The following is a 27,959-nucleotide window of genomic DNA, read 5'->3' as shown; positions in this document are numbered from 1 at the left end:
ATCCTGTTCCACACGATACGAACGGAGACTCAGATTACGCTTTAATTCATCAGGTTACTTCATTATGCTCGGCAAACAATCCTACAAACGCCAAAGAAGAACGCCCCAGAAGCAGATTGTGAAAACAGAAAGAGCAGGAGATACATGATCATAAAACTCCAGACACAAGAAATCATCCCTCGCGATGATGTGCCAACAGCATCATCACGCGTCCCGCAAATCAACGTCTCACTCCTCCTTGAGCTCTCCAAGCTCCGTAACCTCATTCCCACGACGCATCACATCAAGAACATTGTCCTCAGTGTGACAGCACATCTGCCGCAAAATGAACTCGAATCGCTTCGCCATCGCTTTACCCATCGCAGGCGCAATAGCATCGTCAAAGAAGCCAATGGAGATGTGGAGCTTCTCTTCGACTTCGAGGATACCAACATTCATGTCATACTGCATTCACACCATCACGGTCAGCTTCATATGGTCTAGACTGGGAAAGATGGTTCGGGGTCTGCATACCTCAGAAAGTCCTTGGCTAAAGACTGGTTCCAGCTTCAGCTTAGGCTCTTCTCCCTCACTGGAGCCCGGGAACTTGGCGTAATTGATTAGTGTGTTGAAAGGCGGCCATTGGATACCCAGGCTCTCTGCCGCATCGACCTGGGGCATGTCCTGGAGTTCCAAGTTGTCCATGGCGTCCTCGCGGACTGCCTCAAGAACGGACCGGAAAGTTGACTCGGCATCCCAGCTCGCAACAGTGGCGAGGATGTTGAAGTAGCCGCCAATGGCACCGCCGAGCCGATGGCTGTTGGCGTGTCGACCGTGTGTCAAGTAGCCGAAGCATACAGACTCAGACTGGAGGGTCCAGCCGACGACCATGGCCCATGCTGCGTGAACAATTTGCTGAATTGTGAAGCCGCTTTGCTCACAAAGCACCTTGAGCTCATCATCGGATTTGAACTCAACGGCCAAGGCGCCTGGTTTCCGAGCGCTGCGATCACCAGAACCCGACCGCGGGACCAAAGATGGGTGCAAGTCCTGCAGATACTTCTGCCAGTGGTGCTTTGCAATTTCACGCCGCTTACCGAAGAGCTGCGCAACATGGTCCGAGAAGGGCGGGCTAGGTGATGGATACTCGGCGGCGCTGTACAGATTGCGGAGTTCGGCCACCAGGTTGGGCCCGGACCAAGCATCGAAGACGGCGTGACTGATATCCATGCTGATCATAACTTCCCCACTGTCCAGCAAGAAGGAGCGGAACAGACAGGACGGTCGATAAAGGAGATACTCCACAGGGTGTTGCTCATTGTAAGCCTCCATGGCGGACTTGTCCGCGACATGGATTCTTTCGAAGGATACAGCGGTACTCTTCAAGAGGATCTGATCATGCTTGCCGTTGTCGTTCCTAACTGTTGGAGCAAATACAGTTCGGAGAGATGGGTGACGTTCCATGAGCTGTGTCCAAACCCATTCAATTCGATCGAGCACCTCGAGAGCGCTCTTGTCGTCCTCCGAGACTTTGAGAATGCTAGACACGGTGTAGCAGTCGGGATACTTCTGCTGATGCATCAAGACCTCGTCCTGGATGGGTGTGCTTGGATAGATATCTTCGATGCCCTCGATTGGAACACCCAAGCAAGGTAGTCGCTCATCAACAAGTTTCTGAAGTGTGGCAGGGGTCAGTTGCATCAGAGGCATGTCGCTAATCGTGTACTCCCGATCACGCTGAGCCAACTGTTCGCTGAGATCTATGAGCGTCGTCTGGTACAGCTGCACCCACTCTGCGATCCGATCTCCAAGATTGATCATCTGAGGGAAGCTGAACGAAATGTCGAGACTATTCGAGTGCACGGAGGCATTAATGTTGAAGATTGCGAGTTGCGAGGCGAGGTCGCCCAGATCCCCGTTCTGCATGTTGTTTGTACCGAATGCTGGTTCAAGCACCGCTGCGCTTGTCAGGGGCTGTGCAGAATCGTCTGTGAAGTTGAACATGATCTCAGCGGTGCTGTACTCGCCAAAGATGTCGCGACCACGAGAATGAAGGAATTGGCTGACAAAGTAGGCCCAGCCGTTGTTCGGTGTCTTGCGTCGGGCATCCTTAGCCAGTCGTAGTGATTGCAGCACATCATCACCCTGTCCCGACGAGACTGTTACTGGTCGCAGAGTGGTAAACCAACCGCATGTACCGGAAAGATCGATATTGTCGTTCCAAGGCTCACGGCCGTGGCTTTCGTGGAAGATTGTTGGTGGCTGCCGCTCAAATGTTTGCCAGAATGAATACACGAGTGCAGCGGTGAGGATGTCAACAGGATCGGAGTTGAAGGCAGTATTACAGACGCCTAGGAGTCGATCGGTAACGTCCTGGTTCAATATGAAACCCTCTTTGACTCTGTCGTTTAAGGAGCCAAGGCGGTCACTAATGTGCCAGAAGTCTGCTCTGGGCGGCTGCAACTCAAATGGCAGGGCCTCTTCGGGCACCAAGTCGCGTTCAACATACTCAGACTGTAGCCTATTCCACACCTGGAACGGAACGGGCCTCCCAGCTGAAAGCTTGCCTGTGTCTAGAAGCTCGTCAAGCTGTTGAAGTAAGATCGTCCACGATGGCTTGTCCACGACTAGGCGATGAGCGACAATGAACAGAACCTGTGTCGATGGCTCAGAAACATCGTGCTCTTGAGGCTGGAACAGATCGACTGCAAAGACTTGCCCTGTCCGAGCATTGAGTCGAGACCTGGTCTTTGCAACAATGGATTTGATACGAGCCTCAGCTTCCTTCTGAGGCATCTCGTGCACCCTAAACTCGAACGAGTCCTCAACGTCTGAGGCCACTGATTGTTGCCAGCATCCAGAAGCATTGGCATCGAAACGGGCGCGAAGCATGGAGTGCTGACCAACCAGGGCCTCCACAGCGCGGGCAATGTCGAGAACCTCCTTTTGTCGTGTGATCCGGACAAAGACCCCTTGGCTGAAGTCGACAGGGCATGAGTCGCCTTGAATGCTGAAGTAAAGCTGTTGCATAGGCGACAAGGCGAAGGGCTCGTCGAAGGGCTCATCGCGAGGGACAGTCAGGTCCTCAATAGCACTCACAAGCATCGCCAACTGTGAAAGGCTTTGAGCACGCAGGATGTCTTGCACGCGCGCCTGCATCCCCTGCTCTCGACAGCTGGAAGCTAGCTGCATTGCTGTGATTGAATCACCACCGTGATTCAAGAAAGATCTTGCCATGGAGATACGCTCGATAGGCAGATCAAGGACCTCGGCGCACATTTTCTGGATCGTCTGCTCGACGGGCGTGACTGCTTTCGATGAAGGGCCATCGGCAGTGAGATTTGAATCGTCTCCCACTTCAAGCAGGGCTTCTCGCGCTGTTTCCTCCTCCATTTCTACAACCCACTGCAACACCTGGGTCCGATCCAGTTTGCCGGATGTCGTCAGTGGAATCGTTTTCACGGCCAGCCAAGCCGCGGGGATCATGTACGATGGGAGGACCGCAGCTAGAGCGCGGCGAGTCTTCAGATTTTGCAAGTGAGCAATGGCCTGCTGTGTCCCCTGGAGAAGATTGAGGCCAGACTTGACGGCCTTGTCCCGATCGAGGGCCTGCGTCTCTTCGGAGGCATCCTTTTCTTCGCCTTCGCCTACTCTCACCATTTTCTCTTCCGAGTCCTCAGAGCCCCGTTGGCTGGACATAGAAACCACTGCTGTAAGCTTGCCCTTAAAGGTGCCCTTCTGCGGTAGAAGCACAATACCTGACTCAACATTTTCGTTGGCGGAGAGCTGATGTTCAATCTCGGACAATTCCACGCGCTGACCTCGCACTTTAACCTGTCCGTCTCGGCGACCAAGATAGCGAATCGATCCGTCTTCGTTGTAGCGTACCAAGTCTCCCGTGCGGTAGAGGCGACGGCTTTGCGAATCGGGGAAGAAGGAGTGGTCGGTCACGAATGCAGCTGCTGTTGCTTCTTCGTTACCAAAGTAGCCGCGGGCAAGCTGAGGACTCTCGATCCATAGTTCACCAATCGCACCCACCGCGGCTAATTGTCCATCCTCACTCACAACCCAGGACGTCGACCCGATGGCCTTTCCAATAGTATCTGCACGGGACTGTTGCTGCAACGGCATGGACACGCAGAAGACACAAACCTCCGTCGGGCCATATCCATTGATGAGCTTCGTCTTGTCTGCCCATACCTTGATGTTGTCGCTCTTTACTGCCTCGCCACCAAGGACCAACGTGGTTAGACAAGGTACTTCATGTGGCTTGATGAGACTAATGACCGAAGGCGTAAAGAAAGCCCAGTTGGCATTGTGTCGGTTGATAACTTCAGTGATGTTTGTCAAACGTTGGTCTTCGTCAGGAATACAGATACAGCCGCCGTAGCTCAAGGTTGTAAAGATCTCGGCAATACTGGCATCAAAGCCTAGAGAGGCAAAGTGTAAGGCGCGAGTCTCTGGTCCGAAGCCCATAGCCTGCCCGTGGGCCTTCATACTTGAGCACGCTGCCTGGTGCTCTATTGTGACGCCCTTAGGCCGTCCTGTGCTGCCAGAGGTGAAGATTATGTATGCAGCATTGCTCGGCTGAGCAGTTGAAACCACTGGTGATGTAATGGCAGGAAGGCCTTCGACGAACTCATCAGAGAGCTCGACCATTGTTCCTGCAGATTCACCGACGTGCGAGGCCATCGCCTTGTCAACAAGGGACGCGATTGGCTTGGCCTGAATCGAGATTTCTTGGATACGTCCTTCGGGCCATCTAGGATCCAGTGGAATGAATGTGCCTCCCGCCTTGAGAACAGCCAACGTGGCAACCGGCGTTAAGAGTGACCTCTCGAGGCAGATCAGGACGCAGACCTCGGGACCAACACCGAGCTCCACCAGATAGCGGGCAAGTCGCGAAGAGAGATCATCCAGGCGGCTGTATGTGAGGCTGCCATCCCAAGAAGAGACTGCCTCAGCGTCTGGAGTAGTAGCCGCCTGTGTTTCGATTCGTTGGTGGATACACTCGTCCACACACAATGGCGGGATTGCATTCCACGATGCAATGAGCTCCTTATCGCAACTTCCTATCTTTCCAAGTGCCGAAATACGTTGGTCAGCATTAGCAACGGCGTTGCGAATGATTGTGATGAAGGAGTCAGCAACGCGAGCAGCCTGAGCCTCTGTCAGAACAGACGACCAATATTTGATGTTGCCCGAGGGCACACCGGCTTGAACGGCGATGTTGACGGTCACATCGTACTAAAACCAGTTAGCATACCGACAAAGTGTGTCTTTCGCATTGTGATTCCAACTCACCTCAGTTGGGTCATGTCCTCCAATGCTGCGCATGCGAACCTCCTGCTCCTGCTCTGGCTGTGGTTCCTTGGACCCGTTGGCGCCGCCACCATAGTTCTGGATCGATATGACGGTGTTGAACAGCGCTTGTCCCGACAGGCCCAATTCGTGCTGAACTTCAGCCAAGGAGTAATTTTGATACGGCAAAGCCTTCAAGTAATCTTCCTTGCTTTCATTGACCAAGTCGTTGATTGTCGTTTCTTCAAGGACTTGGTGCTGGGCGGTGAGCATGTTGATGAACGGGCCAACAATTGACTCAACTTGATCGACAGGGATGTCACGCCCTGACGTCAAATAGCCAAAGCAGACATCATTCGAGCCTGTATACGCTCTCAGAACCAGGGCCCATGCAGTGTGCACGATGTTTGAGACGGTCACGTCGGCGGCTGCGCAGAAAGCCTGTATTTCAGCTGCCATATCGCCAAAGTCGAGATTTATAGAGCGAAGCTCTCGTTCCTTTTTGTCACCGACCGCATCATCAGCAAGTTGTGGGAAGTGGCAGGGTCCAAGACCAGCAAGCCGCTCCGCCCAGTAGGCCACTGCGCCGTGCCCGCCTTGATCAGCGAGATATGCGATGTAATCGCGATACAGTGGTCCGTTTCCTGGAGGGAGTCGCCCAAGGTACGCCAGCATGAGCTCACCGAACAACACTTGCGTGGAGCTACCGTCGATAAGTGCGTGGCTGATATCTAGCCGGCATTCCACGCGGTCATGCGAAGAGTCGGTAATAATCAGCTGGTGAGATGGCTGTGGAATACGGTGCGGGTGTTTAGCATCTACCAATGCCTCCTGGCCGTGGACGGACCGGACCAACTTCGCCTCAACGTGCTTGAGAACAAATTGTGTGTAAATGCCGTTTGGTGTCACGCCATCCACAAATATCGTACGCAGCATTGGGTGTCGGTCCACAATAGTCTGCCATGCCCTTTCCAGTTGATCAATGTCGATTGGACCGTCTTGACTGATTATCTCGAATGTGAATCGTGTATCGTAGTACCCTGCTGTTTTGTTCTGACTGACCAGGATGCCATGTTGAATCGGAGAGCATGGGTAGATATCCTCGACCTCATCAATATCATCTATACCGATGGCGGGTAGGCGATTTTGGACTAATTTCTGTAGGTCATCCTCGGCTAGTTTCAACAGTGGCAGATCACTGGCTGTATACTGGCGATCTCGCCCTAGAAGCAATTCAGTCAAACTGATCAAAGCCTCTCGGAAGTTGCTGGCCCACTCGATGATACGATCGGCGTGGCGAGCCTTACTGCTGTACGAAATCGCGATGCTCGCAATTCCTTCAGTCACAGAGGCAGACACATCAATAACAGCCATACGCGGAGTGTTAGGGCCCATGTCGGCCGTCTCGAAGCCACCGACTCGGGGTTCTTGGTGTAGTAACGCGTCTGTTCGCTCAAGCTGCTGGAAGAGACCAAGATAGTTGAAGATGATCTCAACTGCGCCATCTATTCCAAACACGTCACGCCCCTCAGAATTTAGGAAGCGGCTGGCAAAGTAAGCCCATCCGTTCCGTGGTGTTGAGTGACGGGCATCCTTAGCCCAGCGTAGCGCTTGGAGGATATCATTGTCTGGAGTCAATGCCATCGAAACGGGGCGCATAGTTGTAAACCATGCCACAGTTCCAGAAAGGTCGATATCCTCGTCCCATGGCTCGCGGCCGTGACCCTCGCTAAAGACAGTAGGGGACGCCCTTTCTGGGAAGGTAACCTCAAAGGACTTGAGAAGAGCAGCTGTGAAGAGATCGACGGGCTCAGTGCCAAAGGCGACATTGCAGTCACCTAGGAGAAGAGAAGTAGCCTTTTCGTCCAGAGCAAAGCCTTCGGCCCGGATATCGCCCCAAACATTGACCTGATCTTCCAGGCCCCAGAATGCTAAGTCTGGCTGTGACACAGAAAAGGGCAATGCAACGTCTGGCGACAGGGAATCCTCAGCATACTCTCTTTGAAGGTTGTTCCAGACTTGGAACGGTACCGGGCGCTCTGCAAGCAACTCCCCCTTATCGAGGAGTTCTTCGAGCTGTTGTAGCAGAATGCGCCAAGAAACCATATCCACTGCCAAATGATGCGCCACAAGGAACAGAAGCTGGGACGGCCCATCCTGTGTGGAATCTTTATCTCTGTCCTCGGAGATCTCAAATAGATTGGCAGCGAAGATAGGGCCGGTTTTCGGATCGATCATGGCTTGAGTCTTCGCAATCACAGACGCCATCTTTTCGGAAGACTCCTTCTTTGAGAACTCATGCACGGTAAAATTGAAAGACTTCTGGACCTCAGATGTTACCATCTGCTGCCATTTGCCTTCGTCGCTCTTGCTGAACCGCGCCCGTAACATAGAGTGCTGGCCCACCAACGCCTCGACAGCCCTTGCTATATCGAGCACCGCTTTGCGTTGAGTGAGTCGGACGAAGAAGCTCTGGTTGAATCGTGCCGTACCTTCCTGATCAAGCTGCAGATAGAGCTCTTGAGCAGGGGATAACTCAAAAGGCTTATCGTAGGGCTCGTCTCGAGGCACCTTGGTTTCATCGATTGTGCCAACGTGCATTGCCAGCTGAGAGAGCGTCGGACAACGAAGAATATCTTGCACGCTCAATCGCAACTTCTGAGCCCGGCACCGCGATGCAAGTTGCATAGCCGTAATGGAGTCGCCTCCTTGGCTCAGGAACGAGCGAGCCATGGAAACCTGTTCACCCGACAGGCCGAGAACATCTGCACATGCCAGCTGTAACATCTGCTCCGTGATAGTCACGGCCATGGCTTCACGTCCCTCAGTCCCTGGCTCTGCTGCCTCACCCAGGAGCGTTCCTCGTGCGGTTTCTTCTCCCATTTCGGCTACCCAGCGTATGACCAAGACTCGATCCAGCTTGCCTGAGGCTGTGAGCGGAATTGAGCTGACCACGAGCCATGCTGTTGGCACCATGAAAGATGGGAGTAGCGCTGACATGGCTTGACGGGCTTTGAGTGCGTCGAGTCGACCAACTGCTCCTTGAGTCCCTTGAAGCAGTCGGAGACCAGATGCCGAGGAGCTTTGATCTCGGAGGCTAGTGAGCGAGATGACTGCTGCCACTTTGCCAGCCAACGGGCCTTCCTTTGGGAACAGAACCAACCCACTCTCCACATGCTCATCTGCGCACAAATGATGTTCTATTTCGGAAAGCTCGACACGCTGTCCTCGGACTTTGATCTGAGAATCCCGGCGGCCGACGTAGCGTAACTTTCCATCTTCGTTGTATCGAACCAAATCTCCTGTGCGGTACAAGCGTCGAACCTCGGAACCGGATATTTGTAGGAATGGTGGATTAACAACGAAGGCCGCTGTCGTAGCATCTTCATGACCCAAATAGCCTTGGGCTAACTGGGGACTTTCGACCCAAAGCTCTCCGATTGAGCCTAGTCCAGCCAGTTGTGCATTGCTGTTCAGGCTCACCACCCATGCGGTGGCACCCGTTGCGAGCCCAATAATATCTGACTGCAGTTGTGTCTTGTGAAGCTCGGTAGACACGCAGAAAACACAGACCTCTGTCGGACCGTAGCCATTGATAAGCTCAACCCTGCCGGCCCAGGTCTTGATGTTGTCGCTCATAACAGCCTCACCACCAAGAACCAAAGTCTTAAGGCTTGCTACCTGGCTAGGCTCAAGCAGCCTAATAACCGAAGGGGTGAAGAAGGCCCAGTTGACACTATACTTGTTGATAGCTGCTGCAATATCACTAAGGCGCTGTTCTTCGTCAGGCACACAAACACATCCGCCATGCGCTAACGTTGTCAGGATCTCTGCTATAGAGGCATCGAATCCTAGGGAAGCAAAGTGCAAAGCGCGCGTGGAGGTTCCAAAGCTCATAGCCTGGCCATGAGCCCTGATACTGGAGCAAACTGCTTGGTGTTGCATCACAACACCCTTCGGACGGCCCGTACTGCCGGATGTGAACATGACGTAGGCCACATCTGTCGGGTTTGAGACCTCTGGCACCGTTTCGTGGTCGCACCAGTCTGCCACAACAGTAGTGGAAACTTCAATAACCTTGTCCACCGCTCCATCGAAGTCTCTGAGTCTTTCAGGGCTGACAAGGGCAGATGTGGCACCGGTATCCTGTACAATTTGTTCAAAGCGACCAAGAGGTATCGCAGAGTCGACAGGAACAAAACCGGCGCCTGTCTTCAGCACAGCCAAAATAGCCACAATCACCCATTGCGACCTTTCCAAGCAAAGAAGTACAAGTGAGCCGGGCTTAACCCCTTGGCGTAAGAGTTGGGAAGCCAAGCGGCTAGCCAGGTCGTTAAGTTCACTGAATGTGAGCTCACCGTCCCATGCAGACACCGCGGGCTCTTCAGGGCGTGAATCGACGTGCTTCTGTATCAAGGCATGCACGCATTCTTTCGTCATTTTTGGCTGGCAAGAATTCCACTTCGCTACAAGCGCTGCGTCTTGTGAGCTGAATGTATCGACGTTGCCAACGGAAGAGTCCGGCTGGCTGTATAGCTGTTGTAGAACGTGTGCGAACTGCTCAAGCAGGCGTTGCACATCCCACTCTTTCATGACGACATCATCGTACTGTGCGTCGAACTCGACCTCCGAGCTATCCTCATGAAGCTTGCATTCCACAACCAGAGGATACGTGTGGAAGCCAGTCAAGTCGTTGTTCTCAATATGTGGTATGAGGATAGGATGATGATCGTCGCTGCTTTGCTTGCCACCTTTGCTGGCAGGCTGGACGGCTATCAGGCTTTGGAACTGACAAGCCTCCTGCGCATCCGAGCTGAGAGATTGGATGTGATGAAGACCTGCCTGCTCAAATGAGATCATATCAGTAGAGATATGCTGGACTTTTTGAAGCAGCTCTGCAACTGTCGTGTCGCTGCTGTTGAGCTGAAGCCGGAAAGGGACTGTAGTAATTGTAGGGCCAACCATCTTCGAGATGCCCGCTACTGGGGCATTGCGCCCACTGAGCGTCAGGCCAAAGGCAACATCGTCCGAGCCAGTCTGACGTGAGAGTACTGTAGCCCAAGCTGCCTGAATAAAGGATGCGTGCCTGACACCTTGAACGGTAGTCTCTGGCCTCGTGAAGGTATGCTGAATTCGCTGGTTTGTACGGACTTGATGGGCCGATGACGGAAGTTTGGGGAATTGCACGCCGCTCCAGCCATCTAGGTTTTGTCTCCAGAAGTCGTCGCTTGTGACACCGTTGGGGCCTCCAGTTTCGGTGAGGTGCTTGATGAAGCTCGAGAACGGTGTGGGCTGAAAGCTTGATGCCACCAATTGCTGTTGCTCCCCGTATTCCTGCTCGATCATGTGCTTGACAAGACCGACAGACCAACCATCGTATACTGCATGCTGCGCAGTCCACACCAAGAAACTCGCCTCGGTATTGGTACTGCTACCGTGGATGAGCGCTACTCGACTAAGCGCTTTGCCGTATCCCATAGGGCTTGTCTTGTCACGAACGAGGAAGTCCTCCAAGCCAGTGTCTTCCTGCCAAGCCGCCTCTTCACTCATCACCACCTGGAGCGGTGCACTGTTCTCGACATAGATAATACGAGTGCGTAGGATATCGCACTTCGCGATTGTTGAAGTCCACGCGGTCTTTAACTGCTCCAAGTCGACTTGCGGTCCGAGCTGGAATATGTGCTGAGCCATGTAAGATCCGGGGTTCTTCGTTCCTATTGCCATCAAACCTTCTTGCAAAGCTGTACAAGGTAGGATATCATGAATTTCGTAGATGTCGACCTCACATTGTTGCGCAGCATTGGCGAGGATGTCCTTCAGCTCCTCATCACCCATGTCGCCCTCTCCATCACTTCCTGTTGCACACAACAACGAGAAAGGTTCGGCGCCACCTTCTACCCTAGTCGAAACCACGCCGTCTGAAGCATCCACTTCGCGTGCCATGGCTGAGAGTTGAGAGGATCGGAAGACCTGCGCCACGCTGAGAGCCATGTTCGTCTCGGCAGCAACAGCCACCAAACGCATTGCATCCACGGAATCTCCGCCAAGCTGGAAGAAGTCATCGTCTGCACCCACTGTACCTTCTCCCAATTGAAGGACAGCCTCCCAAAGAGTCTGCAGATGTCTCTCGGTATCTGTGGACGGTTCCTGCTTTTGTTTCCTCGCTTGCCCATACCCAGCAATCGTCTCAGCGTCAAGATTGCTGATCCACTGGCGCAAGCTACGGCGATCAAGCTTTCCAGAAGCCGTGACCGGGAGCTCCCGAACGGGAATAAAGGCTTGGGGTATCATATAGCGAGGGACAACTCCTGCCATCCGAGCGCGGAGCTTCGCCGTCTCTGCATGGAACCCCGGCCACAGCGGTGCCAGCCACTCAGCTTGTGGCTGCACCTTCTCGTTGCTGGAATCAGCTTCTTCCGCGTCGTCCATCACCGTATCATCTTCACCTAGGCGAACTTGCACAAATGCCACCAAAAGCTTGTGGTCAGGCCGATCCACTGGTGCCACAACGTCAGGGACTGTTTGGCCACATCGATCCCATAGGTCCTCTACAGTGTGTGCCACTTCATCAAGCTCGATTCTTTGGCCACGGAGCTTGACCTGAGTGCCCTTTCTTCCGACATAGCAGATCGAGCCATCGTGGCGGTACCGAACAAGGTCGCCTGTGCGATATATGGCTTCCTGGCTGATAGTTTGTGGCACTGTTGACGCCGCAAGGAATGATGCAGCGGTTGCCTCTTCATCACCAAGATAGCCACGGCCAACGATTGGCCCCTGGATAAGTAGTTCACCAATTGCGCCTATCGGGGCCAATGAGCCAGGTGCATCAATGTCAGCGACCCAGGCTACACTCCCAATCGCTCGACCAATGACCGAGGCTGCTGCTGAAGGTTGAATGACAGTCGATACGCAGAAGACACAGGTCTCAGTCGGTCCGTAACCGTTGTGCAAAGAGACCTGCCCGGCCCAATCCTTCACATTCTTCGCCTTTACGGCCTCACCACCAAGAACCAGTGTTTGTAGGTGAGGCAGGTCCTGCGGCCGTAAAGCAGCTACAGACGAGGGAGTAAAGAAAGCCCAGTTGACTGTCATCTCATGCATTACAGAAGCGGTGGCATCCAACCTCTGACTTTCTGATGGAATGCAGATGCAGCCACCCCGTGTCAGCGTGGTGATGACCTCAGCAATAGTTGAGTCAAACGCCAAGGAGCCGAAATGGAAGACCCTAGAGCTTGACTGAATACCCATCGAACGGCCATGAGCTAAGGAGCTGGAGGCGACAGTTGCATGTTCGATAACGACACCCTTGGGTATGCCAGTACTTCCCGACGTGAAAATGATGTAAGCTGTGTTTGACGGCGTGACATGTGTTGAAGTATATAGCTCTCCTGAAGGAAGATTTGCGATGGTTTCGTGGGAGAGCTGGACTACCATGTCAACCGAGGCGGCAACCTGTGGGCGCGTCGCAACGTCAGCCAGTCCAACAATGGCTCCTGCTCGGTTTGCGATCTCTTGCATGCGCTGTAGGGGCAATTTTGGATCCAAGGGCACGAAGGCGCCACCGGCCTTCAGGGTCGCCAGGATGGCAACTGGCGTCCAGAGTGATTTTTCCAAGCAGACAAGTACACATGTCTCTGGGCCGACGCCGAGACTGGTACTCAGGTAGCACGCAAGGCGCGAGGACAACTCGTTCAGCTCTTTGTACGTAAGGCGCCCGTCCCAGGAGCACACGGCCTCGGCATCAGGGCTGGCAGTGGCCTGGGCCTCGAAAATGTGGTTTACACAGCTATGCACACGCTCAGGCATCTTTTCGTTCCATGATGCGATAAGAGATCTATCGTTTGTACCAAGCTTCTCTACCGTAGAGATATCTTGATCGGGATTCGCAACCATGCTTCGTAGTATTGCGACAAAGGAGTCGACGAGGCTAAGAGCCTGCATTTCTGTCATATGTGAAGTCCAGTATTTGATATTGCCAGACAAAGCTTCACCCTGTACACCGACATTGACCGTGATATCGTACTGCGCTGCATTAGTAATGTGATATCTTGGTGACAGTCACACAAACTATATCATAGTTATTCTTCACTTACCTCGGTTGGATCATGACCTCCGAGGCCACGGAATCGAATCTCAGGCTCCCGACCCTCCCCGCCAACACCTTGCGGCTGCACTGACACCACGGTATTGTAAAGACCTTGGCTTGTGATGCCTAGTTTGTGTTGTACCCGGGCGAGCGAACAACTCTGATGCGGAATTGCCTGCATGTGGCTATCCTTGCTGGCAGCGATCAGCGATCTGACGTTTACGCCAGCCTGCACAGGGAAGCGAGCAGTGAGCATGTTGATGAATGGGCCCATAGCACCCTCAATACCGAAAATGGGCAGATCACGGGATGATGCGAGGTATCCAAAGCAAACCTCATCCGACCCAGTATAAGTTCTCAAAAGTATAGCCCACGCGGCATGCACGATGTTTGATACAGTTACGCCATTTGCCGCGCAGAAGGCCTGAACGTGCCCTGCAAGTTCGCTTGTGTCGAGCTCAATTGTTCGCAGTTCAGCCTGTGCTCTTTCCATTGGACTCGCGTCGTCCAAGCGAGGGAAATAGCACGGCTCAAGATCGCTCAGCCGCTCCGACCAGTATTTAATAGCAGCTTCCTCTCCGTTCTTGGCAATGTATGCGATATAGTCACTGTAGAGGGGACCACGGCTAGTCGGTAGGAGGTTGCAGTACGCCAATGTCAGGTCTCCCAACAGCACAGATATTGAGGCACCATCGATGAGAGCGTGGCTGATTTCAACTCGACAGATAGCACGGCCTTCAGAGCTCTGCTCGATGACGAATCGATGAGCCGGATGCTTCACCCTTCGCGAGATTTCATCGGGCTCGGATGAAGTACCCTTCTGGCCGCCACCTTCAGAGCTTTGCATGTTCTTGCCCGGATAATCCACGATCGCATCCACTTTCTTGAGTACGACCTGCATGAACCCAGCCTCAGGTGATGGCATTTCAACGAAAACCGTTCGCAACATGGCATGTCGGTTCACCACAGCCTGCCACGCCTTGACCAAGCGAGTGATATCCACTGGGCCGTCTCGACCCATAGCCTCGACCTCAATGATAGTATCATATTGGCCGTGACCCTTGAGCTGACTGAGCAAGATACCGTGTTGCACAGGTGCGCAAGGATAAATATCCTCAACATCTTCGATATCTTTGACGCCAATGCTTGGCAGTCGCTCATTCACCAAACGTTGCAGTCCTCCCTGCGTCAGTTCAAGGAGGGGCAGATCACTGACTGTATACTCGCGGCTTCGGCCTGGCAAGATCTCCGTCAACTTGATCAACGTACGCTCACACTGCTGAATCCATTCCCCAATGCGGGCCAGATGTCGGCTGTTTTTGTTGTAACTGAAGCTCATACGAGTGCATCCCTCAGCTATGGAAGCCGACACATCGATGGCAGCCATTCGAGGCGTATCAGCACCCATATCGGCTGTTTCTAGCCCGCCGATGCGAGGTTCCTGTTGTAAGAGCGAGTCCTGACGTTCAAGTTGCTGGAAGCGGCCAAGATAGTTGAACAGGATTTCGACTGCACCGTTGATTGCAAATCTCTTGCGGCCTTCGGGATGCAAAAAACGGCTCGCGAAGTATGCCCAACCGTTACTCGGGGTTAAGTGGCGTGAGTCCTTAACCAACTGGAGCATGTCAAGCAAGTTTTCTGTGCCGGTTGAAACGGCGATGGGACGCATTGTGGTAAACCAACCGACGGTGTTAGATATCTCCAAATCCGAGTCCCATGGCTCTCGACCGTGCCCCTCACTGAAAATACTCGGTAGGTCGCGCTCTGGGAACGTCTTTTGGAAAGCATCGAACAATGCAACAGTGAACAGATCGATAGGCTCGGTGCTAAAAGCGTCGTGACAATCACCAAGGAGGAGCTCGGTGACTTCACTTGTGAGGCTGAACCCAGCAGTGACCACGTCACCCCATGTATTCTGAGCGCCATCTTCCATACCCCAAAACTCCAGATTATGCTGCGGAAGATCAAACGACAGGACAGCTTCCGGGGATAGCTCAGCAATAGCATACCCCTCTTGCATTCTGTTCCAGACCTGATAGGGAACGGGGCGCTCGGCAGAGAGCTTGTTAGTTTCGAGGAGTTCCTCAAGCTGTGTAAGGATAACACGCCACGACACGAGATCGATGACTAAATGGTGGGCAGCCATGAAGAGAACCTGTCCAGGGGCAATTTCGTCATCTGGTCCGCCATCATCGCCAATCTCTATGAGATCGACGGCAAACACGGGCCCGTTTTGAGGATTGATACAAGATTGGGTTTTGGCAATGATTGAGGTAATGGGTACGACCGCGCCACTGCCTGGCACACTATGGATATTGAATTGGAACGAATTTTGCAGATCACTCGTAGCCGTTTGTTGCCAGTGACCCTCCTCGTTGATACTGAAGCGAGCGCGTAACATCGAATGGTGGCCGACGAGGGATTCGATAGCGCGTGCCACGTCGAGAGCATCCTTCCGCTGCGTGAGTCGAAGGTAGAAGCTTTGGTTGAAACGGGTATAAACCACGTCTGGTGCCAATCCGAAATAGAGTTGCTGAATAGGTGAGAGACCGAAAGGCTTGTCAAACGGCTCATCCCGTGGCACCTTCGAGCTTCCCAAATCACTAATATGGAGGGCTAATTGGGACAGTGTGTTAGTACGCAGAGCATCCTGCACACTGAGTCTCATGCCTTGGGCCCGGCAACGAGATGCCAATTGCATTGCAGTGATAGAATCACCTCCATGATTCAGGAATGATCTGGCCATAGACACCTTGTCTACTGTGAGGCCAAGGACATCGGCACAAGCCTGCTGTAGGGCCTCTTCAATCGTCGTAGTGGCATTTGCTGCGGGCCCTTCGGCATCGAAACCTGCATCGTCGTTGTCACCGAGCAGGGCTCCTTGAGCCGTCTCGTCATCCAAAGCGACAACCCAATTCTTCACCTGAAGGCGGTCCATTTTACCGGACACAGTCAACGGAATGGAATCCACCACCAGCCAGGCCGTCGGGACCATGAAAGACGGAAGAAGATCGACTAGTCTTTGTCGGGTCTTCAGGACTTGAAGCCGGGCTGCTGCGCCCTGTGTGTCCTCAAGCAGATGGAGACCACTACGTTGCGCGTTCTCCTTTTCCTTTTCGGCCGAGTCGTGGTAGCTCGTAAGGGAGATGACGGCTGTAACCTTCTTCGCAAGCGGGCCTTGTGTAGGGAAAAGGACCAAGCCCGTATCGACGTGCCCATCGGCGCAAAGCTGGTTTTCGATCTCGACAAGTTCAACACGCTGCCCTCGGACTTTGACTTGGGCATCTTTCCGGCCGACGTAGCATAGCGCACCATCTTCGTTGTATCGCACCATATCTCCTGTGCGATACACGCGCTGCGGAACACCACTTGCGCTCAATTCGGTTACCCATTTCGGAGCGATAGGAAACCTTCGTGCTGTTTCCTCCTTGTTGTTCAGATAACCCCGTGCCAGGGTCGGACCCTGAACCAGTAGTTCGCCTACAGCCCCGACTGCTGCCGGGCGATTAACATCAGCAATATCCGCAATCCAGAGGTTCCGACCAAGTGGTCGACCGATTGTTGAAAGGCCGTTCACATCGTCGGTGCAGATCATCCAAGTGGTATGGATGCTATCCTCTGACAGGCCGTAGCAGTTGTTGAGGACCACAGCCTTTGCCCATTGCTTGACGACGATAGGTGTTGCTGCTTCACCACCCAGCGTAATTGCCTTCAACCCAGGAACATCACGTGGATGTATCAGTGCAGCTACAGTAGGCGTGAAGAAGCTCCAGTTTACTTTCATTGCGTTTATTGCGGCCGGGACGTCGTCCAATCTTGTGTCCTCGGATGGCATGCAAATGCAACCTCCGCGCGTAAGGGTCGTAAAGATATCCTGGATACTAGCATCAAAGTTGAATGCAGAGAACTGGAAGACGCGCGACTCATGACCCAGAGCAAGAGCCTCGCCATGCACAGCCATACTAGTGCATAGAGCGCCATGCTCCAGTAGAACGCCCTTCGGGCGGCCAGTGCTTCCTGATGTAAAGATGATGAAAGACACGTTGGAGGGCTTCACAGGGGACATGGGCGGCGTGGAACTGCTGTTCTGGTTGTTGAGCTCGCCCGACCAACTCATGGTAGAGGCACCAACGGTAACCACCTGCTCAGCAAGGCTGGAGAAGCGGGCCTCCTGTGTTTTCGAGGCCAGGACCAAACGAGCTCCGGTGTCCTCTATGATGCCTGCCAATCGGCCATCGGGATGTTGAGGCACCATAGGCACGCAGCCGCCACCGGCCTTCAAGACGGCCAGCATAGCAACGATCACCCACATCGATTTCTCGAAGCAAAGTGGTACCAGTGTTTCCGGCCCAACACCAATCTCGATAAGTCGGTAGGCCAATTTGTTGGATAGAGCATCCAATTCGTAATACGTGAGCTCGCCGTCCCACGAAGATACCGCCAGAGCCTCTGGCCGAGCCTTCATCTGCCCTTCAACCATCTTGTGTACGCAAGTCTCCAGTGCATTTGGTGGCATAGCGTTCCACTTTCGGATAAGACTGGCACCGCGAGAGCTAAGGGCATTCACGCTGCCCACCGTGGCCTGCGTCTCGCCCGTGCTAAGTTGCTCAACGATATGGGCGAATTCCTCCAGCAGCAATTGAACCTTCCAGCCCGACAGAACCGCATCATCGTACTGAACCTCCAGGTCTACCACGCCGTCTCCTGGTCTGCATTCAACAACCAGTGGATAGGTATGGAAACCGACAATATCTGCCCCTTCCACGTGCGGCGTAAGGACAGCCTCATCTTTCACGGCGCTGGCTGAGCCATCAGTTTTACTCGGCGGCTGAATAGCCAGCAAGCTCTGGAATTGGCATGCTTCGTTTGCGTCAGAGCTAAGAGACTGAATAAATCGCAGGCCGGCTTGTTCATGTGGAATCATTGCCGCCGACGACTTTTGAACAGCCTGAAGAAGCTCATGAATAGTAGATGCATCATCAAACTGCATCCTTACTGGAATCGTTGTGATCGTTGGCCCAACCATGAGAGGGATACCTGCCACAGGCGCATTGCGGCCGCTCAGGGTCAAGCCAAAGGCAGCATCCTCCGAGCCAGTTTGGCGCGAAACCACAAGACCCCAAGCTGCTTCGAGGAGCGAGGCTTGAGTGACTCCGGGAACGACGGATTTTGTTGATGAGGAGAGCTGGTACTGGATCGATTGGTTGGTTCTCGGCTGGTAGCCAGATGAAGGAAGTGTGGGAAACTGTGCACCACTCCAACCATTCAGCTTTTGGCGCCAGAAGTCCTCGCTTGTCAACTCCTCTGAGTATTTGTTGTCCTGAATATGCTTGATAAAGTGTGAGAATGGTGTCGTTGCGACGTGATTTGGTGGCGCCACATCGTGCTCGTAGGATGCCAGAACAACACCCCTTAGCAATGCGACGGACCAGCCGTCGTATATTGCGTGTTGAGCGGTCCAAACTAAGTACCGAACACCTTCTCCGTCCGTGACAAGGGCGTTGCGGCTCAACGCCGTTCCATATCCCATCACTTGTTGCTTATCGTGAAGAAGATACTCCTGTTTGTCCATTTCTTCAGGCCACATCGGTTCTTCTCGCAGGACAACTTGAAGCGGCCCTCGACCCTCCACATAAACAATGCGCGTACGAAGAACACTGCATCTTTGTGCGGTGCGAGCCCAAGCTGCTTTCAGGCGCTCGGTGTCAACATGGACACCGATTCGGAAAACATGCTGAGCCACGTAAGTCCCTGGGTGTTTCGCAGAGAGTGCCATCAATCCTTCTTGTAAGGGAGTACAAGGATAGACATCCTCAACCGACTCTGTGGGAGTACCACATTGCCGCGCCACTTCCGCAACAATTTCGGCATGTTCTTCGTCGTCGTTGTCGCCTAACAGAGAGAATGGTTTGACCACAACTACTTCTCCTGTCACCTCGCCCATTTCATCGATCTCTTTCGCAAGAACGGAGAGCTGGGGCTCACGGAAGACCTGCCCGACAGTCAAAGCCATGCCAACCTCGTCCGCAGAGGCTACCAGTCGCATGGCATCTATGGAATCTCCTCCAAGCTGGAAGAAATCGTCGTCTGCGCCAATGGAACCAGAAGGTTGCACCAGAATTGTCTCCCAGATAGTCTGTAGCTTCTTCTCCGTAGTCGTACTTGGCTCGCGCTTCGATGCTCGACTGCAGCGGTACTTGGCAAGATCTTCTGCGCTCAGGCTTCCCGCCCACTCTCGCAGAGTCTGACGGTCAAGCTTCCCCGCGGATGTCTGTGGAAGCCATCGCACGGGTATGAAAGCACTAGGGATCATGTATCTGGGAAGGTCGCGGACCATTCGGGCTTGTAGCTTAGCTACTTCGTCTTGGAACTCTTCCCACAAGGGTGCGACCCAATTCTCTCCTGTTTCTGCGACTGTTTGGTCCTCGATTTGAACAAAAGATACTAGGACCTGAGAATCTGGACGGTCAGATGGCGCAATGACCTCTGCAATACTGCGCTCAGCTCTGTCCCAAACCTCCTCAATCTTCCGCGCTACTTCTCCAAGTTCAATGCGTAGACCACGCAGTTTGACCTGACCTCCTTTACGCCCCACGAGAATGAATGAGCCATCCTCGCGGTAACGAACAAGATCGCCTGTCCGGTAGACACGTTCTGAGGTACTTGGCTGACCAATGTCCGGGACTGTGCTTGCCGGTAAAAACACCTTTGCCGAGCCATCTGCATCGCTGAGATAGCCGCGGGCGACAATAGGACCTTGAATCAACAGCTCTCCAATTGCTCCGACAGGGACTAATGTGTCAGGAGCATCCGCATCGGCAATCCATGCCACGCAGCCTACTCCGTGTCCGAGGGGAGGTTCTCCTGATACCAGACCCAGCTGTGTCGTCAAGCAGAAGATTGAAGCCTCAGTTGGACCGAATCCATTAATGAGCGTGACCTTATCAGCCCAGTCCTTGACGTTCTTTGACGTGACTGCCTCTCCTCCGAGGACCAAGGTCTTCAGATAAGGCAGATCTTCTGGACGCTTCAGGGCGACCGAGGCCGAAGGTGTAAAGAATGCCCAGTTGATCTGCTTTTCGTTCATAAATGCAGGAATATTGTTAAGGCGCTGTGCCTCTGAGGGAATACACAGGCAGCCTCCCTGCGTTAGGGTTCCAATAATTTCCGTCAGGCTGACATCGAATGCCAACGAGCCGAAATGTAGAACCCGTGAATCTGGTCCAAGACCCATTCTGCTTGCATGGGCATTGACACTTGATGATAAATTGGCATGTTCAATGACGACACCTTTCGGCAGCCCAGTACTGCCAGAAGTGAAGATCACGTACGCCGGGTCAGATGGCTGAAGCTCTGTTGCAACGGGTGTGGTGTTGCTGGGTAGCCAGTTCAAAGCTGCCTCATCGAGTTGGAGTATGTTGTCGACAGATCCGGGGATTAAATGAGCTGTAGCATTGCCTGTGAGAGCGACCTTTGCCCCGACCTGCCGCAAGATATCCTCCACACGCTTTTGGGGCCATTTCGGGTCCAGAGGGACATAGGCAGCGCCGGCCTTCAGAACCGCGAGCACAGCGACTGGGGTCCAGAGGCATCTTTCTAGACAAATCAAAACGTAGCTATGATCGCTCACACCGACTTGCCTTAGGTGCTGGGCTAGACGAGAAGAAAGGTCGTCTAATTCTTTGTATGTGAGCTTTCCATCCCATGCATCTACTGCATTGGCAGAGGGGCTCGTGTTGGAATGCGCAGTGATGGTATCGTGGACGAATTTGTCGATGCGCTTTGGCATTTCTTGGTTCCAGGACGCAATCTTCTCTTTATCTTGGGTGCTGGCCTTTTCGAGCGTGCATATCTTCTGGCCAGGTGTCTTGAGCGCACTTCGCAGAACAGTCAGAAAAGCATCGGCGAGGCTGGAGCCTTGGCCCTCTGTCATAACGGAGGACCAGAACTTGATATTGCCCTTCATTTCACCCGCTTGCACATTGATGTTGACGGTCACATCGTACTGTTCAGATGAAGATTAGTTACAAGATTTCTCGCGTAGTCTTGAGCAATCACAGGGTTGACTTACCTCCGTTGGATCGTGGCCGCCTAGGGCGCGGAAGGAAAGCCCAGGCTGTTCGGAATCAGGTTTTGCGACTTGACTTTGTAATGAAACCAAGGTATTGAACAGTGATCGTCCAGATATTCCCAGTTTGTGTTGAATGGCAGCTAGTGAACACGCTTGGTAGGGGAGAGCCTCCATGTAAGCCTCTTTGCTCTCTGCCACTAGGGCATCCATCGTAGTATCGGATGGTACCGCAAGTCGAGCCGTCAAAATGTTGATAAACGGACCAATAGTCCCTGCTGCATCGGGAAGAGGCACGTCACGGCCAGAAGTCAGGTATCCAAAACATACATCCTCTGATGCACTATAGGCTCGAAGAATAATAGCCCATGCTGCATGGATAACGTTTGACGCCGTTACATCGTTTGCTGAACAGAATTCTGAAACTGCAGACGAGATATCGCTCATATCGAGCTTTACTGTGTGAAGGCGATTCTCCTTGTCTGGAGCCTCTGCAGCAAGGCTTGCCAGCCGTGGAAAGTGGGACAATTGAAGGCCACCAAGTCGATCGGCCCAAAAGGTAATTGCATTGTCGCCGCCACTCTCCTTCAGGTACGAGATGTAGTCGCGATAGAGAGGAGCATGTACAGTCGGTAGCATGTCGTAATAAGCCCTGAGGAGGTCGCCAAAGACGATTCCAACGGAAGCTCCGTCAATCAGCGCGTGACTGATGTCGAGACGACACTCCACGGTGCCTTGTGCAGTTTGATCGATCACCAAACGATGCTCAGGTCCAGAAGAGACATTGCCACCAGCGTCATCATTTACAGCAACTCCATTCTCCAACAGGACCACACTAGCATCGGCATGCTTGAGTACGACCTGCAGGGACATGCCGTCGGCCGTCACAGCATCAACAAAGACCGTCCGAAGCATAGCATGCCGGTCGACTACGGCTTGCCAAGCCGCAGCGAGCTGCTCAATGTTCAGAATGCCTTCGCGGACTACCGCTTCAAATGCAAACTGCGTGTCGTAGAATCCAGCCACTTTGGACCGGCTCAGCAGGATACCCTGTTGAATTGGGGAGCAAGGGTAAATGTCCTCGACAGCATCAATGCTATCAACACCAATGCCTGGCAGCCTGTTTGCAACTAGCTGATGCAGGCCAGTCTCTGACAGTCCAGTGACTAGCGGGAGGTCACTGACCGTGTACTGACGGCTGTGATTCGGAAGCACATTGGTCAATTCAACCAATGTTTTGTCAAACGCCTCGACCCATTCAAGCACTCGATCACTATGCCGCGTGTATTTGTTGTAGGAGATGCTGAGACTCAACCTTTCGTCGTTGACGGTCGCAGTCACATCAATGAGACCGATTCTGGGCGTGTCGGACCCCATGTCGCCCGTCTCAGGGCCACCGACGCGAGGCTCGATTTGCAGGAGTGCCTCGTCTCTTTCAAGCTGCTGGAAACGTCCGAGATAGTTCAAGATGACCTCAACTGCACCGCTGTGCGAGCCGAACTTTTCACGTCCTAGCGGGTTCATGAAGCGACTTGCAAAATATGCCCAACCATTGCTTGGCGTTGCGTGTCGGGCATCCTTGACTTTTTTCACCACTCCTAGTAGATCGTTGTGGTCCACTTCCGCTGTCACAGGTCGCATCGTGGTGAACCAGCCAACTGTGTCGGAGATGTTGATTTCAGGATCCCAGACCTCTCGACCATGGCCTTCATTGAAGATCGTTGGGACAGCCCTCTCAGGGAACACCTTGTGAAAAGAGTACGACAAGGCCGCAGTTAGCAGGTCGATAGTCTCGGTATTAAAGGCGTTATTGCATTGACCTAGCAAGGCTTCTGTAGCGTCCGGATTGAGCATAAAGCCTGCCGCCTGAACATCGCCCCAGGCATTTCGTTCTTCCTCAAGACCCCAAAACCAGACGTCAGGCGGTGTGATTTCGAACGGTAGAGCAGCTTCAGGGGTCAGGTCTGACACAGCGTAATCCTGCTGTAGTCTGTTCCAGACTTGGAACGGCACCGGACGCTCAGCGTCCAGCTTGCCAGTCTCAAGCAGTTCTTCAAATTGCTGCAACATCACCCGCCAGGATACCATATCCACGACAAGATGGTGAGCAACGAGGAACAGCACCTGTGAGCCCCTGCCTTCGAGGTCTTCTTCTAGCTCGAAGAGGTCAACCGCAAACACTGGGCCAGACCGTGGGTTGATGCGAGACTGAGTGGCACTAACGGCTGAAGCCATATATGCTTCCCCCTCCTTCGGGACGTTATGGATATTGAAGTCGAAGGAGCTTTGGACCTCAGCTGTGACTCTTTGAGACCAGGCTCCTGATTCGTCGACATCGAATCGCGCACGTAGCATCGAGTGATGGCTAACGACAGCTTCAACGGCTCGTGCCACTTCCAGGGCGTCCTTCTTCCGTTTGATTCGAACAACGAAGCTCTGATTGAAACGTGCGGTTGCTGCTGAATCGCCAAGTCCAAAGTAAAGGCTCTGAATTGGGGACAGCCCAAATGGCTCATTAAGTGGCTCGTTGCGTGGTACCTTTGACTGTTCGATAAGGTTTATGTATATCGTCAAACGCGAAAGGGAGTTGCTTCGTAGAATATCCTGTACGCTAACCCTCATACCCTGTGTGCGGCAGCGGGAGGACAGCTGCATTGCTGTAATAGAATCGCCTCCCTGCTTGAGGAACGAACGAGCCATCGAGATCTTCGCAGCTGGAAGGCCCAAGACCTCGGATGTGATTTGTTGAAGCTTCTGTTCGATTGGAGTCACAGCGGTTGCTCCATGAGCATCGACATCATTGTCGCCCTCGCCTTCCCCTTGGGATTCTAGGAGAGCAGCTTGGGCTTGATCTTTCTCCATCTGTATCACCCATCGCTGAACATACTGCCGGTCAAGCTTCCCGGAGGCCGTCAATGGGATGGATTCGACGACTAGCCATGCTGTGGGTATCATGAAAGAAGGCAAAACGTCAACAAGCATCCGTTGGCTCTTGAGTGCCTGGACTCTGGCTGCTGCTCCATCGGGTCCTTGCAACAGAGACAGGTCTCCCATATCGCGTCTATGACCGTTAATGTCGTTGGCTGTTTTCGTTGAGGTTTCGTCAGCTTCTTCTGAGCTCCCATTCATGGCACCATGAGATGTTCCATTGGTCTGAGCGACACTGTTTCCGTTTGTGTGGCCATTAGTGCTTCCATTCTGGTGGCCATTCACGTCACCATTACTATGACCGTTGGTGTGTCCATTCGAAGTTCCGTTCTTCTGGACGCTCGATCTCTCCTTGCCAGAATGCCGCGCGAGCGAGATCACAGCTGTCACTTTGCCAGTTAGGTGCCCGGCTTTGGGATACAGAACCAAGCCTGCACTGATGTTCTTATCCGTACCCAGCTGGTGCTCGATCTCAGCCAGTTCCACTCTCTGCCCTCGGACTTTGACTTGCGCGTCCTTGCGTCCGAGATAACGCAGCGTCCCATCTTCGTTGTAGCGCACCAAGTCTCCTGTTCGGTACATTCTCCTCCCTGTGGTAGTCCACGACCCATTCTGGTACGCACCGAGGGCTGCGGAGCGCAAGAAGGGCGGATCAACAACGAATGCCGCTCTCGTGGCCTCTTCATTCTCGAGATACTCGCGCGCCAATTGTGGGCTTTCGATCCAAAGCTCACCAACAGAACCCACCGCAGCAAGCTCTGCGTCGCCTTCCTCGTCTTCTAGGCTGGTCACCCATGCCGTCGATCCAAGTGCCAGACCGATGGTATCTGATCGCGAAGAAGGAAGGAGTGGAGTAGATACACAGAAGACACAAGCCTCCGTAGGGCCGTAACCATTGACGAGGGTGACCTGATCCGCCCATATTTCGATGTTGTCGCTCTTGACAGCCTCGCCTCCGAGTACCAATGTCTTGAGAGAAGGTACCTGGCTTGGCGATACGAGGCTGATCACAGATGGAGTGAAGAACGCCCAGTTGACGTGGAACCGGTTGATTGCTTCGGCCACGTTAAAACGTTGTTCTTCGTCTGGAACGCAAACGCATCCACCATGTGCTAAGGTCGTCAAGATCTCAGCTATGCTCGCGTCGAACCCAAGAGAAGCAAAATGCAGAGCGCGTGTGTCGGATGTAAAGTGCATCGCCCTCCCGTGAGCTACCATGCTTGAACACACAGCCATATGCTCCATTACAACACCCTTCGGTCGTCCTGTGCTGCCAGATGTAAACATCACATATGCCACATCCGATTCTTGGGCATTCGCATGTTTTGAAGAACTATCGGCTGTTGGCCAACCCTTGGGAGACGCAGCAGAGACCTCGATAACCGATTTAACAGACTGGGAGAGGCTATCGCATTTATTTCGGCTCCCTAATGCGAATGTTGCGCCTGCCGCCTGAGCTACTTGCTGCAGTCTGCCCGCTGGTATCTCTGAGTCTAAGGGGACGAATGCCGCGCCAGCCTTGAGAACACCAAGCATCGCGACAACAGACCAAGCTGACCTCTCAAAGCACAAGGGTACCATATCTCCACGCTGAACGCCTAGGCCGGTTAAGTGGGTAGCCAGGCGATCAGATAGCAAGTCTAGATCTTTGTGTGTGAATTCAGCGTCCCAGGCAGACACTGCTGCGGCTCCAGGCCGTTCTTGTGCCTGTAGCTGAATCATATCGTGGACGCAGGTTTCCTGAGGGGACGATGGTGATGCATTCCACCTTGCCACCAATGCTTCGTCTTGGGGGCTAGTTATCTTGATATCGCTTATGAGTGTATCAGGCGTGGCGCGGGCCAGTTGCTGACTGACATGTGCGAATTGCGCCATCAAACGTTGCACCTCCCATTCTGACAGCACAGTGTCATCGTACTGCGCATCCAGATCGACCATGGTCTCGGTGGGTGAGCATTCCAATACCAGCGGGTAGGAGTGGAAGCTTTTCTCGGGTTTTATTACAGGCGTGAAGAATGCCTTCCCTTCGGACCCATTGCTATTCGTCCGTGCAGGCTGCGTCACGAAGAGAGTGGTGAAACCGCAAGCTGCCTTTTCGTCGTCGCCCAATGCCGCAATCTTCTGCAATCCGTAATGTTGATACAGCTCAAGCTCATCTGCCTGAGCGCGCACCGCCTCAACAGCCGATGCCACGGTACTGTCTTTGTTCACTGCAAGATGGATTGGGAAAGTCGCAATCGTCGGGCCGGGCATATGATCGATTCCTTCCACGGGGCAGCTTCTCCCACTGGAGATTGTACCGAAGAGCGCAGAAGCTGAACTGGTATAGCGACAGGTGACAATCGCCCATGCGAGTCTTAGAACCATGGGCATCTCGTACTGACTGCGTCTCTCAAAGGCATGGGGAAAGCTGTGTCCAATCCGTTCGTTTGCTAGAGGGCGATATCCGTCATACGGCAGAGGCGGAAACGATTGCAGCGGATTCCCAGTCAGCTGGCTCCTCCAAAACTCCCGATGTTTCTCTTCGTTCAGTCCTCGAGCCCAGCGCACGAATCGATTGTAGGGCAGCAATTTCGGTGTCGATTTTCCCTCGTAGACCATTTGCGCATAGCTCACGACCAAGCCGACGGTCCATCCATCGTAAATGGCGTGATGCGCAGTCCACACAAAAGTTGGAGCGCGTCCAGGTTCGAGAATCAAGCAGAATGTTGATAGCGGCGTGCTATACGACATCTTGAGCGCGCCTTCGGCGGCATTAGCCTCGTCCAGGCTGGAGGCCGTTCGCCAGTGCATCTCATCCTTCATCACCACCTGGAGTGTTCCTTTACTGCCATTGAAGACTATGCGAGTCCTCAGCGGCGGGCAAGCCTTGACAGTGGCCTGCCACGCCTCCTTGAACTTGTCGATGTCGATATCCTCCGGTAAAGTGTAAGTGTGCTTCATCACATAGGTCCCTGGAATCGCCTGGGTAATGGCCATGAGGCCTTCCTGGAACGGAGTACATGGGTATGCATCTTCGACGTCCTTGGGCACGATCTTGGTCGTGAATGGTGATGCCATCTCGTCTCTTTCTCTGCGTTGCCTCTTCTCTGCGTCTTCTCTGGAACCGGCGATGGCTATGTTAGTCAATTGGTGGAGATGTAGACTCACCCTGTCATCCCTCTGAATCGAATTGCAAGTCAATTCCCAAAACTGTATGGAGTATCTGTTCTGCTTGATGCGTCGTCTCTGCAGCTTGGGAAGCTTCACGGCGTTTGCACGGCACGTCTCTGAGGCCGTGGATGTGCATCTGGAACAACCTCACAGCTGTTCCCATCGAGCTTGCAGCCTGCCGAGCGTAGCTCCATCGTCCATCAAAGCTCCCATCCATCTCCAAGCTCCAACTGTGAAGATCCATCTAAGCCCAGGGTCCCCCTGCAAGAGCGCAAGCGTGATGCACGGTCGAGGCCACGCCCCCTGGTCGTGGGTGTGCGCGGAGGAGATGGCCCCAGGGTGTGGCTGCAATATGGGGGCGTGTTCGTACACCACTACATGCAGCCCTACATACTACAGACAGACCCACGAGCTGAGGATCCGCAGCATGCAAGGTCAGTTTTC

The 27,959-nt window shown here is 53.5% G+C and overlaps 1 protein-coding gene across 1 annotated transcript; it reads right to left on the bottom strand.

Moving 5' to 3' along the window:
• Positions 1-228: 228 nt before the first annotated feature.
• On the bottom strand, positions 229-27,422 carry UCRPA7_3920 (hypothetical protein; the record flags this gene model as incomplete). The annotated part of the gene is made up of 6 exons (XM_007916468.1): positions 229-444; positions 514-5,226; positions 5,284-13,302; positions 13,374-21,371; positions 21,438-21,482; positions 21,765-27,422. The coding sequence occupies 6 exons, from the start codon at positions 27,420-27,422 to the stop codon at positions 229-231; spliced, it is 26,649 nt and encodes an 8,882-aa protein (XP_007914659.1).
• Positions 27,423-27,959: the final 537 nt, after the last annotated feature.

Source organism: Phaeoacremonium minimum, assembly GCF_000392275.1.
Source record: "Phaeoacremonium minimum UCRPA7 unplaced genomic scaffold PA7_03_scaffold_293, whole genome shotgun sequence".
Taxonomy (NCBI): Eukaryota; Fungi; Ascomycota; class Sordariomycetes; order Togniniales; family Togniniaceae; genus Phaeoacremonium; species Phaeoacremonium minimum.
Note: the sequence above shows the minus strand (reverse complement) of the source record. Positions and strands in the feature narration are given on the sequence as shown.